General features: G+C 40.2%; 1 protein-coding gene across 1 annotated transcript in view; it reads left to right on the top strand.

The window, feature by feature from the left end:
* The first annotated feature begins 3,205 nt into the window (after positions 1-3,205).
* Positions 3,206-20,048, top strand: part of SMC6 (structural maintenance of chromosomes 6) — a 35,086-nt gene continuing 18,243 nt past the window's right edge. Inside the window, exons 1-14 of the mRNA XM_054179880.1 lie at positions 3,206-3,661; positions 5,625-5,756; positions 9,914-10,059; positions 10,626-10,743; positions 11,522-11,627; positions 12,497-12,633; positions 13,103-13,164; positions 14,648-14,728; positions 16,163-16,264; positions 16,439-16,558; positions 16,661-16,759; positions 17,864-18,010; positions 18,600-18,688; positions 19,170-19,334. Coding sequence (XP_054035855.1) covers positions 9,919-10,059; positions 10,626-10,743; positions 11,522-11,627; positions 12,497-12,633; positions 13,103-13,164; positions 14,648-14,728; positions 16,163-16,264; positions 16,439-16,558; positions 16,661-16,759; positions 17,864-18,010; positions 18,600-18,688; positions 19,170-19,334 — 1,367 coding nt within the window. The 5' untranslated portion in view covers positions 3,206-3,661; positions 5,625-5,756; positions 9,914-9,918. The remainder of the gene's footprint in view (positions 3,662-5,624; positions 5,757-9,913; positions 10,060-10,625; positions 10,744-11,521; positions 11,628-12,496; positions 12,634-13,102; positions 13,165-14,647; positions 14,729-16,162; positions 16,265-16,438; positions 16,559-16,660; positions 16,760-17,863; positions 18,011-18,599; positions 18,689-19,169; positions 19,335-20,048) is intronic.

The raw sequence follows: 20,048 nt of genomic DNA, 5'->3' as shown, positions 1-20,048 counted from the left end.
CAGTGCCTCACAACCCTTTCAGTGAAGAATTCTTTTCTAATATTCAACCTAATCCTCCCCTGACACATCTTGTGGCTGTTTCTTCATTTCACTTGTTACTTGGGAAAAGACACTGATCCCCACCTTACTGCAAAAGCAGTATGGTCTTCCCTAAGCCTCCCTTTCTCCTTGCCCTTCAGACATGCTCCAGCATCTTGTCCTGGGTCTCTCTAGGATAAGGTTAATCTTCTGTACAAGAAGTTAAGAGTGGACCACATCCAGGACAGCCAGCTGAACCAAACAATGGGATATTTGATAGAATGTAACATCACTCAGACTATTTAAGGAGGTTGCTGGTGCTCATCAAGCTTTGGCTGCATAGGGTCTGTGGTTTATGTCATTCCCTCTATAAATTACTTCATTACTATTATCCCTGTTGTTCCCTCATTCTTTGTACTGCACTTGGCTCACAGTTTCTCCTTTCTATCCTACCAGGGGGAAAGGGTGGAGGGGGTAGTTGTGTGAGCAGCTCTGTGGGGCTTGGCTGTTGCTGGGCCTAAACCCACAACACACCTCAATGTCCTTTTTGTAGTGAGGGGCCCAAAACTGAATACAGTATTCAAGGTGCAGCCTCATCAGTGCCAAGTACAGGGGGACAATCATTTCCCTTGTCCTGCAGGCCACAGTATTTCTGACACAGGCCTTCTTGGCCAACTAGGCACACTGCTGGCTCATATTCAGCTGTCTGCTGGCCCACACCCTCAGGTTCTTTTCCAGCAGACAGCTCTCTAGCCTCTTTTCCCCAAGGCTATGGTGTTGCATGGGGTTGTTGTGACTCAAGTGTAGGATTTGGCACTTGCCTTGTTAAACTTCATACCCTTGGCTTCAGCCCATCAATCCAGCCTTTCCAGATCCCTCTGTCAAGAGCCTTTCTACTCTCGAGCAGATTAACACTCCTGCCCAATTTGCTGTCACCTGCTAACGTAATGAGGGTACATTCAATATCCTCATCCAGATCACTGAAAGACAGAGGGTACTGCAGCAGTGGTTGCACAGAGGTTGCAGAACCTTCATTCTTGGAAATTTTCAACATCTTGTCATTATCGGTCTGCAGAATCACTATCAATCCAATACTGGTGGAAGTCTCCTGCTAAGCAAGGGATGCATTAAAGGCCTCCAGAGATCCCATTCAACAAACATTTCAACATTTATAACACTATGATTGCAGAAATACACCAGACAGTGTGTTTTTACTATTTTAATTTTGGTATTGTGTGACTGGCACTACCTATAATGAATGGGAACTGAAAACATACACGTTACATGGTATATTTATTTAACTTATTTAACTTTACTTATGTAGTTCTATACCCCATGCTATCCCATTCCCCAATTTAATTTTCTTCCTTTTTTCATTATTCTCTTTTTCATGCTTTGCCAGCTCTATAAAAAGCTTCTAATAATCTGCTTTTCCCTCCACACAATACCAATCTATTCCTGCACTGTCTCACACTTATTTATCTACTTTTCCCCTCTTCTCCCTCAATATTAGAAGACAAAAATCAAATAAAATCTGGAATGTTATTTCTGAAACTACTGTATCTCATGATAAAACACCCCCCCCTTTGAATAAACCATGACTAGATGAGAGAGCTACCTGTGCTCCAAGATATTCTTCAGACATCTGAGGAACTAAGCCACCATGTGGCCTCTAGTGAGCATGGGTATGTTAAATTCAGCAGTCTTCTACATTTATCCACATCATCACAGTCTGTCAGAAGAGCAAGCCTGTCTTTGTATGGCGTGTTGTTCTATGCTTTCTAACTTTTGTAAAGCAAGGCAGCTAATCAGTCCATGGTTGTTTTTAGATTGAGTTCTCATGTTAAGATGTACTTTCAAAAGAAATCATGCTTTTCTAATCTATTTCTTTACTACAATCACTCAACCTGATTTTAGTTGTATGTATACAAGGTATAATATCTTACTTGTGTGGTTGTTACATTTCAAGCACATAAAATGAATTAAAAATACAAATACAGCATACAAATACATGGCATAATTTCTTGAAGTTCAGGATAATCACCTTCTTTCACGCACAGGGGATCTCAAAGACAAGTGTGGTATTCAGCTTCAGTAAGGTTTAATATGAGATCACTTAGCAAAAAAAGAGACGTCTTTTCATGCTATCACTTGGTTCCTGCCAGTCTGTAGCAGTACAATTTTGTTTAAAAGCAATTAGTTGGTTTCTAAATACTGTCATGGAATGTCACACAGTAATAATTCATTATTAACAGCAAAAACAAATGTCCTATATACACTTGACACTGTAAGATTACAAATAATAATGAAAATATAACTATAAACATTCAGAAAAGTACCAAAAACCCCAAAACAACAAAACCAACCCTTTTTTTCCCCTCCATTGTGAGAAAATATTGTTATTTGAACAGTTTTCCTTAACACCACTCAACATGCATGTAAGGTTGAGCTGTGAAAGTCAGTAAGACCTGCCAGTCTGCTCTTCTGAGCATATTGTGAAATGTTTGGATCTGGATCTTGTATACTTTTAACAGGAATAATCAGTCTACTCAGATTTTATTGAGAACCTTCATCCATCAGAAGTCTCCAACCTGCTTACAGTGATTAATTTCCAAAGACATGTGATTGAACATGATTTTTTTCGTATACTTAGAAATTACTTCAAAGATCATGCTATATATAGCTTTTAAGTTCCACAAACTGCGTTTTAAGACTACAAAGGTGTGTTTTTTATTATTGTTTTTCCACAGCCAGAAAACACAGAAGCCTTTAAAAACAATAAAAGGGGGAAAAGGGGTGGCGGGAGGGAAACCGCAATTAACAACTCCCTCACTGCCTCCGCACTACTGCGATACCCCAGCACCCGGCACTGCTTTGCCAATTAACCTGAGCACCTGAAACATAGGAACGGCGTGCTTCTGCACTTACACATTCCTTCTGAAACGTCCTTCCCTCCCTCCCCCCGATGAAAAGACAACTGAGAAATTGCCTGAAAGCGAAACAAGACGCATCCGCACCTTGAACACAAGCAAGTAAAATTCCCGCCTTGATATGAATTACAGATAAAATGCACCACTGAGACAGACATTTCACGCACTCACTGGCAGACAAGCAGCCTTTCGGACGGTTCTCCCTGCCCACTGATATTTGGGGCAAAAAGTGGGCTGCTGTCTTGCAACGCCGATAATTCCCGCCGGTAAGCGAACACCTGCGGAGCAGAGGCCGTGGTATCTTGAGGCCCCCGACGAATGGGATTCTGCCTTCAGGGAGGGATTAGTAGAAACTTACATCCCGGTTTCATTCCTGAGAAGCCCAGAGAGAGGCGAGCAGGCCTAGCCACTAACTCCCGAGGCCCCCACAATAGAGAAAATCGGAGGGAAAGGAGCCCCAAGGCCACCTAGCCGCGCGGTCCACAACCCCAGCCGCTGCTCCGCCTTCTCGAAAATGGCGGGCGCACGGAAACGGCCCTCTCGCGCCGTGGACTGGGACCGCGCAGGCGCCGCGCCCGCGGCTTCTCTTCCGTCGCACCGGAGTGGCTGCGTCGCTGCCTGGCCCAACCCTCCTACCGCGCGGGCTTGGGATCTTCCTAGGCTCTGAGCCTGTGGCGGTTTAACGGCCCCGGCGGCTTCGGCGATAAGGAGAGGTAGCTTAGGGATAGGCTGTCTGTGTGGGGTCCTGGCGGACGGTGTCGCGGTGGCTGGGCACCCCTTTGCTCTCTGGAAGTGGCGGGGAGGAAGAGAGGGAGATCGATCGGTTGCAGGTTAGCAGTGTTGTCTCTCCCCGCCCCGGCGCGCTTTTTCAGGGCAGTGCCGAACTGGGAGCCCCGCCGCGCCTATCCTGCCCGCGCCGGGGTGGCTTTCGCAGGTGGGTTTGTGAGGACCCGTTATCAGTCGGAGCTGGTTTTTGTCACCCGTTGCCCAGCATGGCTGCTCCGCCTGATGTGAGGGCTCCCGCGCTGTGACGGCAGCCGGCGCTGTGAAGACAGTGGGGAAGCGGGTAGAGACTGGGGAGTGGGTGCAAGTCGGGCTTCCCAGCCGCGAAGGGACCAGTTTCGTTTCTCTGAGAGGTCAGTAGATCCTCCCATGTCATGTCGTCCGGAGAAAGTGTTGGCCAAGCAACAAACAACCGTGGGATTGGTGGCGCCAGTTGGGGGTGGGGGGTGGGTCGGCGGATTTCTGTCCCCTCTTTGTCCCTCCCTATCGAGGGAGTGGAGCTGCCCTCTGTGTCCATGTTGGTCAGATGGTGCTCTCGCAGTGTCTGAATGGGTGGGGGGGGTGGGGGGGGCGGGTATAGACTTACGTGTTTGCTCCATGTTTGGAGAGGATCCGTGAACGTCAGAACCGTGTAGTCTAACATGGGACATCTGGCTTGCATAGTCCCCAAAAATATATGGAACTCCACTGCTGGGGATGAGGCTGGGGTTCTGATTTATGTTCTCTGAGACGTGCCTTTTCTGTACAACAGGTAGTGAGTGTTACCTTCTTTCATTATTATAAACTGGTAGAGTAAACTTGTTTATCACCATCTTTGTCTCTCTTTAAGCGAACGTATTGTGCAATACATCAGCATTGGTGGTTTAGTGGTAGTTGTGGGATTGCGAGCTCTAGGTGAGCAGGTGGATGTGATGATCTCAGAGGCCTCCTCCAACTTCAACAGTTCTATGATTCTATGAATGGGCATCAGTTCATGTTGGTTCCAGTGGATGCAGCTTCTGTTTTCCTATACTTTAATGTTAACGGGGTAAATACTTTTCTATTATAACATATAATAGTCCTGATAGTTTTATACAGCACATTTGGAGATTACATTTTTCTTCCATGCTCTTATTTCATGCATCATAATTACTTGTAGTGATCCTGTAATTTTTTATTTATTTTTTTTGGTAATAGGACATGTTTTGCCCTTATATAGGATTGTGAATTTTAACAGCCTTCAGATATATCAGTTGCTTTTCCTTTGTCATGAATTTCCAAACTGTTGTTAAAGTTATGGTAGATGGTACTGAGACTGAAAAAAATATTTTTTTCAATTAAAAATGCAATGAGGAAACATTAGAGGTGTCTTGATGAAAGTGTTTTGGGAGCAGTTGATGTAAAAAAAAAAGAAATTTTTCCATCAAAAAATGTCAAGACTAAAGGTAAAATTCAAATGTATGTATCGGTTTCTATAGGTGATTTTGGTTTGTTTGGGTTGGGGGTTTTTTTTGTGTGTTGATAGTTTTTTCCTTAGGCTTGTAAAGCTTTGCTTCTTGTGGTGTCTTTCTAGGATTCCTTGTTGCTGCAGTCAATTTCTCTTTCCTTCAGACTTTTCTATATTCAGTTTAGGTATTGCATCCCCTGGTATTTGTCATAACTTCTGAGGCTACTTCAGTAAAGTATGCTTGCTGTTCCAGTTAAGTACAGTTTGCAGTTCTAGCTTTTCAAGAGTTCTGGTGTGCCTTCATATTTAGAGTGCATGAGTGAATTTTCTTCCATCTTACTTTATTCTCTTTTCCACTCTTACACTCTTTTTCTGAATTTCCAGATGGCATGGTGATGGAACTCATAGCCCTGATCTTTAGTTCAGACTTTACAACACCTAAATCTTTTGTTTTCCCTTCTTTCTAGAGAGAATGAATACTTGGCTTCACATTTGGGTGATGGATAAATGCCAAGAACATACAAGTGACTATTTCCTGGTGTGAGTGGTTCAAGCATAAAGACACGTTAATGTAGGAAACCGAAAGTAGCATACCAAAGGTATGTAACTGAAATCATGTATTATATTTACTCCTTGGCATCTATGTATATGATACTGAACTCTGTAATGTAAAATGGAAGTGAACAGATGAGAATCACAGAATGTTTTGGGTTGGAAGGGACCTTAGAAGGTCACCTAGTCACAACTCCTGCAGTGAGCAGGTTAATTAGATCAGGTTGCTCATATCCTCCATCCAATCTGATCTTGAAAGTTGGCAGGAATGGAGCTTCAGCCACCTCTCTGGGAAATCTGTTTCAGTGTTTCACTACCCTCATTGTAAAAATTCTTTCTTATCTAGTCTAAATCTCCCCTTTTTCAGTTTAAAACCATTGTCCCCTGTCCTGTTGCAATGGACCCTAAAGGCTGCTAAAAAGGCTGTCCCCATCTTTCATGTAGGCTCCATTTAAAGTATTGAAAGACTACAATAAAGTCTCCCCAGAGGATTCTCCATGCGAAGCAACACCAACTCTCTCAGCCTGTCTTCATAGGAGAAGTGTTCCAGCCCTCTGATAGTTTTTTGTGGCCTTTCTCTCGACCCACTTAAGTGGGTTCATGTCCTTTTTGTGCTGAAGACTCAAGAGCTGGACACAGTACACCAGGTGGGCTCTCAACAGACTGGAGTAGATGTGGAGAACACCTCCCTTGATTTGCAGGCCATGCTGCTTTTGATGGAGCCCACAATACAGTTGGCCTGGTCTGCAGGCATACACTGCCAACTCATGCCCAGCTTTTCATCCACCAATACCTTCAAGTTCTGCACAGGGGTGCTCTCAATGCTTTTATCCCTCAGCCTGTGTTAAGACCAGATATTGCCCTGTCCAGGTGCAGGACCTCACGGGGTTCACACAGGCCTACTTTTCAAGGTCTTCCAAATCTCTCTGGATGGCTTCATGTTCCTCTGACATGTCAAGTGCACCACTCAGCTTGATGTCATCTGCAAACCTGCTGAGGGTGTGTTCAATCACACTGTGTCGTTGATGAAGATACTAAACAGCACTGGTCCCAGTACATGCTCTTGAGGGATACCACTTGTCACAGATCTCCATCTGGACATAGAGCCATTGACCACCATCTTCTGGATATGACCGTCCAAACAATTATCCACTGAGCAGGCCACCCATTAAATTCCTGTCTCTCCACTAATACAGTCATTGTGTGATGGTTTCACTCACCCACATTAACAAAAACTTGGCTGAACTCAGTTGGGGAAACAAAATGGAAAAGCTGTATTTACAAGCAATAATGGAATGCAATGTAATATGTACAAATATACAGTATTTACAATATTACACAGGTATTTACAAAGAGAAAACAACAGAGAAATCCTCTTTGGGCAGGATGACGCTGCCTCACTTCCCCCTTAACCTCTCCCTTCCCTTTTTCCTCTGCTTAATTAGAAGAAAAGAGAAAAGGAGAAATGTTAGAGAAATTTCAGTTAGTTCAAAAGCTTCATTAGAAAGTCTGTGGTCTTATCTCAAGGTTAGCTGATAAGGGTCCTCTTTCCAGCTTTGCAGACATGCATGCCAGCTGAGAGAATGGAATGAGAAAAGAATGTGAGATATTCCTAGAGTACATCTCATCTGACCAATGAAATTCGTTTAGAACAATCCTTTGTTTTCCTTTTTACACCCAGCTGTAGATTTGCTCGGAAATTTGCAGCTATCTTTTTTTAAAGGCACAGCGTGAAACTATCACACATGCCATCATAAAAGGCTACTAGATTGGTCAGGCAGGACTTGCCCTTGGTGAAGCCATGCTGTTTCAAATCATCTCCCTGTCCTACATAACCCTTATAAGAGGCACAGAGGTCTCCACGCTAAAGAGACCCATATCCCTCAGCCTTTTCTTGTAAGGGACATGTTCTACTCCCTTCACCATCTTTGTGACTCTCTGCTAGATTCTTTCAAGCTCTTCCCTGAGGTCTTGAACTGAGGGGCCCAGAAGTGGACACCATATAACAGATGTGGATTCACCTGGGCAGAGTAAAGGGGCAGGAGTACCTCTCTGGACCTGCTAACCACACTGCTTCTCATGTACCCCAGGATGCCATTGGCCTTGGCCACAAGGGCACGTTACTGGCTCATGGTTGTCCTTCTGTCCATCAGAACTCCCACATCCCTTTCCCCTACACTGCTCACCAGCAGGTCAGTCCCCAACCTGTACTGGTACATGAGCATGTTCTTTTCCAGATACAAGACCCTACACTTGTCCTTGTTGTATTTCATCAATTTTCTCTCCCCAGCTCTACAGCCCAGGTCTTACAGAATGGCATGACAACCTTTTGGTGTGTCAGCCACTCCTCCCAGGTTTGTGTTGTTATCGAACTTGCTGACAATGGCCCTCATCAATGAATATATTGAATAGTACTGATCCCAATAGCAACCCCTGAGGGACTACACTAGATAGAGACTTCCAACTGGACTCTGTCCCATTGGCCACAACTCTCTTGACTTCTTTCCTTCAACCAGTTCACAGTCCACTTCACTATCTGGTCATCCAGACCACAGTTCCTCAGTTTAGTTGTGAGAATGCTGTGGGAGATGGTGTCAGATGCTTTCCTGAGATAAATGTAAACCACATCTACCCCACTACCATCATTTATCCACGTGGTTGTGACCTCATAAAAGGCTATCAGATTGGTTAAACATGACTTCCTCTTGGTAAAACCATACTGACTGCTCCCAGTGACATTCTTATCTTTGATATGCCTAGAGACAGCACCAAGGGTAAGTTGCTTCATCACCTTCTCAAGGATGGAGATGAAGGTGACCAGTCTATAGTTACCTGGATCCTCTTTACCCTCTGAGGTCTGGAGTGACATTTGCTTTGCTCCAGTCCTCGGGCAACTCTCCTGTTCCCCATGACTTACCAAAGATGATGGAAAGTGGTCTAGCAATGACTTCTGCCAGCTCTGTCAGTACATGTGTGCATCCCATCAGGACCTATGGATTTATGGATGTCTAGATTGCTTAAGGGATCCCTAACCCAGTCCTCATCAACCAATGCAAACTCCTCTTCTATCCTGACTTGCTTTGTGGCCTCAGGGGTCTGAGGCTCCTGAGGACAGTCTCCAGCAGTATATGCAGAGACAAGGCATTCAGTAGCTCTGCTGCCTTTGTGTCCTCTGTCACCAGGGCACCCACCTCATTCAGCAGTGGGCCTACATTGCCACTATTGTTAGTTTTGTCTGCGATGTATTTACAGCAGCACTTTCTGTTCTTGACCTCTCTTGCAAGGTTTAATTCCAAGGTTGCCTCCCTGCATTCTCTGACAATGGTCTTATATTTCTCTCCATTGGCCAGCGCCTCCTTCCATGATCTGTAGACTCTCTTCTTCCACTAGAATTTTCCCAGCAGGTCTCTGTTTAACCATGCAGGTCTCCAGGCTCCCCTTGTTGATTTCCTACCAATGGGGATGCTCTGATCTTGAGCTTGGAAGCAGTGGTCCTTGAATGTTAACCAACTATCTTGGGCCTGTTTGCCTTCTAGTTCCCTGTCCCATGGGATTTCCCCTCACAATTGCTTGAAAATACTGAAGTTGGCCCTGCTGAAGTCCAGGGTTTTGATTCTGCTTGGTATTCTGTTCCTAGCACATGAGATCCTGAACTCCACCATCTCATGGTTGCTGCAGCCAAGACTGCCCTCAGCCTTTACTTAAGCAGACTCTGCTTGTCAGTGAGTATGAGATCCAGCAGTGCTTCTCTCCTAGTTGGTTTATCCACTATTTGCATCAAGAAGTTCTCATCAGTGCACTGGAGGAACCTCCTGGGCTGTGAATGGCTGTAACTTTTTTTTTTTAAATGTACTTTTTACAGCTTAATCTTTGATTCCAGTACTAGCCAATAATACTTCTAGCAAATACCTCAAAATCTAATGTACCACGGAAAACAAAATCAAGGTTGATTTGGTTTTGTTAATAAACAAATTTACCTTGGTTAGAATAGTGAAGTTGTGCTTCTTTTGTTCTAACACAACTTTTTCATACTAAGCTTAGGCTGAAATTCACAGAGATTTCAGTTCTGAGAAAGTATTTGTTATGAACTTAGTATTTCTTTTTAGCAAAGCAAGGAGATTGATATGTCTGTGCTCTCATCTGTAGGTATATTTTCAGCTAGGAGACTTGAAATTTACAATCTTTCATTGCTTTTGTTTTTCAGTACTCATGGGTAAGAGAAAGGAAGAAAGCGTTTCAAAGCCCAGATCCCATAAAAGGCAAAGACAAGACTACACAGATGAACATAGTGATGAGTCTAATGAAGAAGAGTCACAGACATCAGCTGATAGTGGTGTTGTCTCACTGTCGGTAAGTTGTTTAAAAAGTTGGGAGTGCAGGTAATAAAAAAAATTGATAAAAAAACGTTCTATGCCTTTGGTTGATGTTGAAATAAGTATCTTGCAAGCAAATTTCAGTGGAACCAATATATAAGAAACTAGAGGTAATGTCTATAGTGAGGACTTCTGCATGAGTTCATTCTCATCTTGTTTCTTTAGGTTGTGTAGTTATAACAGTTGATTGTAATGTAACCATTCTGATTTTATAGAATGAATACTAACAAATTTGGCAACAGAAGGTGACAAATTTTCTGTGAAGCATGGTGTATTCGGTTTAGTGTTTAGTAGAGAAAATAGTTTAAACCCAAATTATTTACTAAAAAGCACCACATACTTGTTTGTTTTCCATAGCTTACACTTTCAAATGACTCAAAAAATAAAATTCAGTGTTTGAAATGCATGTTTTGATGGAAAAGAAACTTGAAAATGGGTATACTATTTTTTTTGCTGTCATTTTAATTCGCCTATTTAAAAAAAGATAAACTATGTCTTATTAAAGTGCATACATAAAACCACTTATAATTGCCAATCCCTTAGACTGCAGGGGAAGTTGGGATAATTGAAAGTATCCAGCTGAAGAACTTTATGTGCCATTCAATGTTGGGGCCTTTTCAGTTTGGATCAAATCTCAATTTTGTTGTTGGAAACAATGGAAGTAAGTATTAATTGTATAATTTCTTTAACAAAGGATAATTTTGTTAATAATTTAGAAGACTCTTTTTAAAATTTTATTTGAAAAATAATTGCTAGCCAGCTTTTATCAACAAAGACAGATTTACTTTTAGACTTGAGAACCACACAGGTCTATCCCAGTAGGTCAAAGGTGGTGAAAAATTTAGATGTTAAATTTGAAGATTTTCAAAAGATAATGTGAATATAAATCTTTCAAGGCTAAATTGTACATGAATTTATATTTACACTAAAGATACTCATGTTCATTACTAAATGCACTGTAACCATCCAAGTATATGTCATGTAGCAGCCGTTACAGTAGAAGGTAGTGATACTTTTTGAAAGAGAGCTTAAAATCTTTCAGATAGTTATGTACCTGGTAATACGTGCTTGATTTTCTGTTGCCATGTATATGACTTTTGAATTATGCTTGGAAGGGAAGATTCTTTCCTCCTGATGTAGCACATCAGGCTGAATACAAGTTGCTAAATAGAAGCAACAGAACTTGACTCAGTCTGGGTTTGTTTTTTTGTTGGTGGTGGGTTTTTTGTTTGTTTGTGTCAGTTTTTTGGGAGGGGGGAGAACTTTGGAAGTGGCAGATATTTTTCTGAAGTTATTGCTATTTTGTTTGTTCAATAAGACAGTATTTTGACTTGAAGTACTTGAATATATAACAATCAAATGAAGGTATTTTGTATGGGTCAGCAGATAAAGAGTTGCAAGAGCTTCTTTTTAAAAAAACTTCAATGCTTCTGTTGCAGGTGGAAAAAGTTCAGTATTAACTGCTCTTATTGTTGGACTTGGTGGAAAAGCCACTGCAACTAATAGGGGTTCCTCATTAAAAATGTTTGTGCAAAACGGAGAGACGTAAGTAAAACTCTTTCAGTTTTAAGGTTGAACATCTTGTTCAGTGATCACAGTTCAGGTTATCCAATCAGTTTTCTGTTCACCTTTATATTCCCTGTTCTCTTCTTTGATCTACCAAATTTGAATAAAAGGATAATACCAAAGAGATCATATTTAGACAAAAAAACCCCATCAAAAAACATATTAGAAATACCACCAGTAAATTACCAGTAGTACACTGTTACCTCTGAACTAGCTAACGTAGTGATATGTCCTGAATATTGCCCCACTCTTGTGTATCTTATTATGTACTTGAATATCCTGCAGGCAGAAGAAAAAAGATCATAGGAAACTAGTTACCATTATTCTGTGAGCAATGAGGTTAATTCTGGTTCTTTCTTATAACATGAATGAATATACAATACAAAGGCCTTGACATACAGGTGCATTATTAGATGTGCAGGAGGTGGATTCATGTCTGGTGCAGGAGTGGGGATAACATGTTTAGATTACTTTGGCTAGAGGTGGTTGTAGAAGCTAAGCAACTGGTTTCTACAGAAGCAAGTCTGGGGACAGGAGAATAAAGAACTTTATTCTGCAGCCTAAAGATGGGAGGCACTCAGTTGGAAAGGGAAGGTGAGAGAAATCTGCTCTCACAGCTATTTCTTTGGTTCATGACTTATCTGTAGCACCGATTAAAGAAACAGGCCAGTGTGTGGTAGCTTTCTGACCTGTCTCATGCTGTTTTGGCTCAAACAGCATAGATGTATTTTGTCCTGGTTGGTACTATGACTGGTTGTGACATTTTTTTTTTTGTGGAAAATTAGAATGGTCTTCTATTTATTTAATAGATTTAGAACTAACTTTAATTGTCTTTTGTATTATTTTAGTTCTGCAGATATTTCTATTACCTTGCGAAACCAAGGCAGAGATGCGTTTAAACCAGAAGTGTATGGTAGCTCTATTATTGTGAATCAGCACATTAATCTTGATGGAAGCAGAAGTTATAAACTGAAGAGCAAATCTGGTTGGTTGTAGCTTGTTTTGTTCTTACTAGCTTTTAAAATATTTTGTAATTGCTTTAAATGCCTTGATGAGAAACATCATCCTCATCCTTTGCTTACGTCTGGTTCACCTTTCAAGGATGATGTCCAAACTAAGAATGTTTTAGCACATCAAAAGCGGTGAGGCTGAACTTAGTTTTAAATCTTTTTGAGCTTTTGTTGAATTTGCTGATTTATGTAATTTCAGTCACCAAGGACTTATGAGGCAAGGAGGGACTTTAATTAATAGTTCTGTACAAATGCAAATAGATCAGAAATATTAAAAACCCCAACCAAACCATGTTTCTCATTTAGAACTAAAGCTGTGTTACAAAACTAATCTAACATTCTGCATTTACTAAGAACTGCTAGACCAAACAAAAGTCTAGGGCATTGTACATCTCTTTATTTTGGACCTATTGGTATTTTTCTTTTTTTTGTTTAAAACTTTAGGGACCTTAATTTCCTCAAAGAAAGAAGAACTCATAGGAATACTGGATCACTTTAATATACAGGTAATTAAACAGATGCTTAAGTTCTGTGCAATTTAAGATGTCATCATGTAATGTTACAATTCTTCAAATCAAAAGTTCCATTTCATTACCTGAGAGAGCTTCACCTCTTTGTGGTCTTTCAAGATCAAGTGCAATGACAAAAGAAAATTGAATTTTATACCTCATACAATGTAGAATAAGACTCTGTTCCAGACAGGTAAGTATTTGATACCATCTATGAGCCATGAATCATAGAATCACAGAACGCTGAGTGTTGGAAAGGATCTGCTAAGGCAGGTATGCCCAGATCAGGTTGCACAGGAATGCATCCAGGCGGGTTTTGAAAGTCTCCAGAGGAGGAGAATCCACAGCCTCTCTAGGCAGCCTGTTCCAGTGGTCTGTTATCCTCAAAGGAAAGTGGTTTCTCCTTAAGTTCACATGACACCTCCCGTGTTCTGGTTTGTAGCTGTTGCCTCTTTTCGTGTCACTGGCCACCACTGAAAAGAGCCAAGCCTCATCATCCTGACTTCCACCCTTTAGCTATTGATCAGCGTTGAGACAGTCTCTTCTCAGTCTTTTTCAGGCTAAAAAGCACCAGGTCTATCTGCCTGCTCTCATAAGAGAGATGCTCCAGGCCCCTAATCATCCTTGTGGCCCTGTGTTGGGCTGTCTCTAGTAATTTCCTGACCCCCATGAACTGGGAAGCCCAGAACTGGACACAGTCCTCCAGGTGCAGCTTCACCAGGGCAGAACAGAGGGGTGGAAGAACCTCCTTCAACCTGCTGGCCACACTCTTAATGCACCCCAGAATACCATTGGCCTTCTTGACCACAAGGGCACACTGCTGGCTCTTTGTGAACTTGTCTACCATCATTCCTAGGTCTTTCTCTGCAAACGTGCATTCCAGCAGGTGAACTGTGGGGATTGAAGAAAAAGTGTTAATCATTTTTGAGTCTGAAACACAGGGTCACAGTGAACCCCTAACTTGTTCTGATGTGTGGGATTATTCCTTCCCAGAAGCTGGAGTCTGCACTTGGCCTTGTTGAACACCATGTGTCCTGTTAACAGAAGTCTTAGCATCCATATATTTATTTCATACCTGAAGCTTTCTTTTTTTGGCTCATTCATTATTTCAGTTCAGTTATGCAGAAATTTGAGTGTGGTTTTACTGCTTAAGTGATCAAGAAAAGATGAGGTAGTGCACATGAAGTTTAAAATGTTCAACATGTTCAGCCTTTCAAATAAACATATATGGGGCAACCCACTGCATTTAATACAATGCTTTGATCAATTAAGTAATGAAAATTTAAATGCCATTTGACAAAATTTCAAATTATGATCTTGTTAATGGTAAAAAAAGAGACACTGCCTTTCTCTCTCTATTCTGGAAACACTTCCTTAGTTGTTCTGAATTGCTGGGATTTTAACAGGGAGGTGGTTTGCTCAGTTTCATGGACATGTGTTTTTATGAAAACTTTTTTACTTAAAAAAATTATTTTTACAGGTAGATAATCCTGTGTCTGTTTTAACCCAAGAGATGAGTAAGCACTTTTTACAGTCTAAAAATGAAGGTGACAAGTACAAGGTAAGAAAAATCCTTTAACATTTCAATTAAGCATTAAATTACTGTTTTAAAATCCTAGAGGTCACATTTGGAGGAAAGAAAAAAAATAATCAGAATTCTTAATTTTAATGGCCAGTTGTGAGTTAACTCAGGTAAGCAGCTAAGCACTCCACAGCCACTCACTTCCCTTCTCTGCTGCCCCCTGCTTGAAATTGGAGAAGTAAAAGAAAATTTGTGGGTTGAGAAAATAATTGTTTAAAAAAATGAAGAAAAAGCTAGAAAAAGACAGAAAGCAAAAGAAAGCAAGATGCAAAGGCAATCAATCACTGCCTCCCATGGGTAGGTGGATGCCTGGTGAGTTTCTGAACAGAAGATGGGTAAATCCCTCCCCCCCCCTTTCCCCCCCCCCCAATCTCCCTTTTTATTGCTAAGCACGACTGCGCCGATTTTGGCTGACATAAGAGTTGTGTTTCTTCATAGTAGCTAGTATGGGGCTATGTTTCAGACTGTGCTAAAAACAATGTTGTTACTAGAGGGATATTTTCATTGCTACTCAGCAGCACTTAAAGAGTAAAGGCCTTTTCTGCTTCTCACCCCACCAGTAAGTAGACTGGTGGTATATAAGAATTTGGGAGGAGAAACTGGAACAGCTGACCTTAGCTGACCAAAGGGATTTTCCTTCCTGTGTGATGTCATGGATAGCAATAAGAAGCTGAGGGAAGGCAGGCAGGCATTTGTCTTCCCATTATATATGATGTATTCCTGCTTTCCTGGAGATGGCTGAACACCTGCCTGCCAGTGAGAAGTAGTAAATGAATTGCTTATTTTGCATTGCTTGTGTTGCCTGTTAAACTGCCTTTATCTCAACAGTAATTTTCTCACTTTTACCTTTCCAATTCTCTTTCCCCATCCCACAGCAGGCATTGAGCAAGTGGCTGTGTGGAACTTGGCTTCCTACTGGGGTTACACCATGACAATATTTTATGGGATGGTATGTCTCTTTGGTTAGTTGGGGTCGTCTGCCTGGTTGTATCCCTTCCCAACCTGTTGCACACCCTGCCGGTGTATTCACTGGGAGGGTTGGGTGAGAACCAGAGGAGGCCAAGACACTGTGCAAACACTGTTTGGTGACAGCTAAAACATCAGTATGTTTTGGTCACATTTAAAACACATAGCAGCGTAACAGTTGCTATGAAGAAACTTAACTCCATCCCAGCCAGACTCAGAACACATTCTCACTGTAGCAGTCATCCTCTTGCGAACACAACTTTTTTAGAAGTCTCTGTTCTCTAAAGACATTCATTAAAAAAAATAAATTAGGGCACTGCTAAGATAGTTTCTCATTCAGAAAAATACCAGGAGTTATTTTACTTTGGGGGTATCCCTCAGCAGATTGAGATGAGTTTGCTTAGATAAACTTAGGAATCTGATATCTGCATATTTTTGTTTCTTCAGTTTTTTATGAAGGCAACGCAGCTGGAACAAATGAAAGAGGATTATACATCTATTATAAAAACTAAAGAAAATACACGTATACAGATAGAACAAGGAGTAGAGGTATGTAAAAGTAATTATTAGTGCAGATCCGGGGCACTGCAATGACTATAGGAGTTAAACTACATGGTTTTGATTTGTTTAGATCTCAGTGACATTAAATAAAAAATCTTTTCAAGATTTCACATTATTTTGCACTCACAATTTGACCTCTTTGATTTCATTTTTTCTTTTAAGCGTCTTCAAGAACTTCAGCAGCTGTATTGTGAGAAGAAGGAGCGTTACAAGAGCATTGGGTTTGTGAATGACATGAGGAATCATCTGGAAGATTTGAAACATAAAATGGCGTGGGCAGTGGTAAATGTCTTGTTAAAATATGTTTTCTCATATGAAATGTAGTTTAACCTAGTCTCACTGCTGTGGACATCCTGACATGCTTCTATAAATGCTTCTATTCAGGTAGGTGAGATGGAAAAAGAAATACAGCCAATCAAAGAAGGTATCAGAACTGAAGAGGAAAATGCAGAGAAGTTTGTTCAGAAGCTTGAAGAATGCCAGGTATGTATGTTTTAAAGCTTATGTCACCAGTTGTGTGTCTCTGACTCAAGAATAAAAATAATACTTAAACTGAATTCAATAGCTTGTGGTTATCTTAGCTTTTCAGAAACAGCTGAGAACATTCCCTCTTATACACCTATCAGCCAACTAGAACTTAGAGGTAACATTTGCATTCCACATTTAATTGGGTAATAAAATGAGGACTTTTTATTCTATTTTCTTTTTTCCTGGTGTTTAGAAGGGGTATATGTGTGTGGTTTTCTTGATGATACTTTGGTTGCATATAGGGGTTGTATTATTTTGGCTAGGAATTTGTGAACAGTAATTTCAATTACTTCCTGGATGCCTGGCTTTAAGATTGGAGTGTCTTTTGGAAATGTGTCATGTAGGATTCTGTGGATGATATCATTGCTTGTAGAGAAGATCAGTGTCTGATTACAGCAAGCATCTTGAAATTTAGCAGGCTTTTTGGATGGTACTTGACTTCTGTATGTAGCAAGGAAGAATAATTTTGCAGACATTCAGGTTTCGCGAATTAAGTACATCTTTTGCAAAGAAACACTAGACATAATTATTTGTAACTTCATAGTCTTTTTATACTACTTCTCCAAACTTTTTGAATAGTCACTCATTTTTAACTGTGTGTTTAAAAACATTTTTAAAAAGATACATTTTTGTTTTACAATTGAATTGTTCTTAGTTTATGACTGGATATGTCTGTCTGTTGTTGAAAGAAAATTGTCCACATACCAGTTTCACTTTCCATATCTTGGCCTTATTGTATATAGAGTCCTGTATTTGAGTAAGCTGTGAGTTAGGAAAAAAGGTTGCTGTTTACTTCACCAATTTCAGTCATTTGTGTTCCTAATTTCTTCGGGAATTATTTTTTAATTGTTAATTTTTGGTTTAGCATGTCTCTAGTAACAGTGACTTTATTTGTTTATAATTTATTTTATTTATTACCCTCCAAAACCCAAACAAACCAACAATTGAGACATGTCAAATGGAGTCTTTTAAAGAGATACTTATTCTGTAGCGTTAAGAGCTTTTGAATAAATTTGTGCTTCACTACTACTTTTGTGTCATTCCCTTTTTGCACCTAAGGTAAAAGTGAATGAGGCAGAAGGAAAATACAAAGCAATTCAAGAGAAGTTAATGAAAATAGGTGAAGAAGCACAAGCTCTGCATCCTCAGTGTATTTCATTGAAGGCTGATGTGCAGGCGAAAAGAAAAGCAGTCAATGAAGCTGAGGTAGGCAAAAAACTTTAAAAGTCTCATACCAATTTAAATGTCTTCCATGCTATACACATGTACGTCTCCATCTCTGTATAGGTTTTCTGAATCCATAGTGCAGTTCAAAATAGGTGTAGTTTCTTGTCTGACTTCAGAATAATTTTTCTTTTGGGGGCCATGGGCTTTAAATATTTACACAGGTTTACACAGTGCTAAGCTTAGGTAAAAATAGAATAAAATAGAATAAACCAGGTTGGAAGAGACCTGCAAATCATCGTGTCCAACCTATCATCCAACCCACCTAATCAACTAAACCATGGCACCAAGCACCCTATCAAGTCTTCTCCTGAACACCTCCAGTGATGGCGACTCTACCACCTCCCTGGGCAGCCCATTCCAATGGGCAATTACGCTCTCTGTGTAGAACTTCCTCCTAACCTCCAGCCTAATGAATACAATTCAAGTTAATTGTGTTATGCTTTTTCACATGCTTGATTTTACCTTTGTTACTTTTGATACAGTTCAGTGTTTCTTTACTCAGAACTGTAGTTCTTTTTGGAATTATTTCTTGCTTCTATTAAACTAGTGAACCCTACTTCCTTCATAGGTGGTTTATAATCGTTCCAAAGCAGAGTTAAAACGCCTAGGAAAAGACGATGAACAGCTAGGTAAACGGATTGAAGAGTTGAAAAGCAGGTAAGGACAGGTACAGTGATTATGGTGTATATTTATTAAGATGTAGTTGTGCAGTGAGTGAGCTCTTCTGATTAATGAAAGAATCTGCAGTAACAGAAAATACTTATTTAAACCTTAGGACAGTTGAGTTAAATATTTATAATCCTGCTTTGTATACCAAGATTTTGGATAATGGGGTAGAAAAGCTTTTTTTTTTTTCTTGGTGATAATATACATTGTCTGGCTTCCATGGTGTTGGAAAACAAATATGCCTTAAAGTAAATCTAATAGGAATGTAACTGGGGAGAGCTATGTGTCACTACAAATTAAAAATACAAAATTTGTGTTTATGCTTCGTAAGTCTTGTAAATGCACAGAATCTTAGATAACTGATGTTCTCTTGCATAAATGTTTTGTATGATGGAGATGATAATGCAAAGTTCATGACACTTGTAAATTGCCAATATGTGTTTTTAAAATAATGAAGTGTGATCTTTTCTAGTGCTAATCAGGCTTCAGAGCCTGAAAATTCGGAAAGACAAAGGAAAATTACATGCTTAAGGGAGCAGTTAAAGGCATTCCATGATGAAGAAATAATGATTGGTCAACAGATAGATCAGTTCCAGCAGAGTATATATAAATGTAAAGAAGAACATATGAAGCTTAAGTAAGTTACACTTCTAAAATGTGTTTGTTTTCCTTTGTTTCAAGGTGTAACAGGTTGTCTCTTAGGTACCTGTGTTCCCTGAGGTATAAGACTTCATTTCCCACACCATCCCAGTTTATCTTAGGACTTGCTAAACTTTAAACTTTTTTCTTTGACCCAGCATGAATTAATTTAGAAACTTTTGAAAAATAAAGAGTTTTGTCATTAAAGGTGAAAGGTATTACTCATTTGAAGCCTGTTATAAGGCCATACTGTCAATTTAATGCACTTCTTTCTTCCTTCCATCATTTGACTTTATTCTCTTACCACCTATGGGCAGGGGGTATCATTGAAATTTTTTCATGTTGTTTAATTCACAAATACATGCTGATGTGATCTAACAGGACATGAAACATAGTACAGAGAAATAGATACAGTTAGGGGTGATTATTGCATCTAAAGTTGAAGACAAATTTATAAAGACTTTTAAGCAAATGCTTCAAATAACAATTTAGTCCATACCTGAGCAAAGAAAAACAAAGCACTCTTTGACTTTGAAAAACCTAAACTTGAACAATGATTATCAGAGGGGATTATGACAGTGTTGTAATTTAAAGTTTTAAGAGATCAATGAGCAACATTTTTGCTTATTGCACTTACTTGATGTATTAGTTCAGATGTCTATAATCAATTACTGTAGCTAAGTTACTTTGTGTTCTGTTGGAGACCTTTAGT

The sequence above is a fragment of the Dryobates pubescens genome, chromosome 3, assembly GCF_014839835.1.
Source record: "Dryobates pubescens isolate bDryPub1 chromosome 3, bDryPub1.pri, whole genome shotgun sequence".
Lineage (NCBI taxonomy): Eukaryota > Metazoa > Chordata > Aves > Piciformes > Picidae > Dryobates > Dryobates pubescens.
Note: the sequence above shows the minus strand (reverse complement) of the source record. Positions and strands in the feature narration are given on the sequence as shown.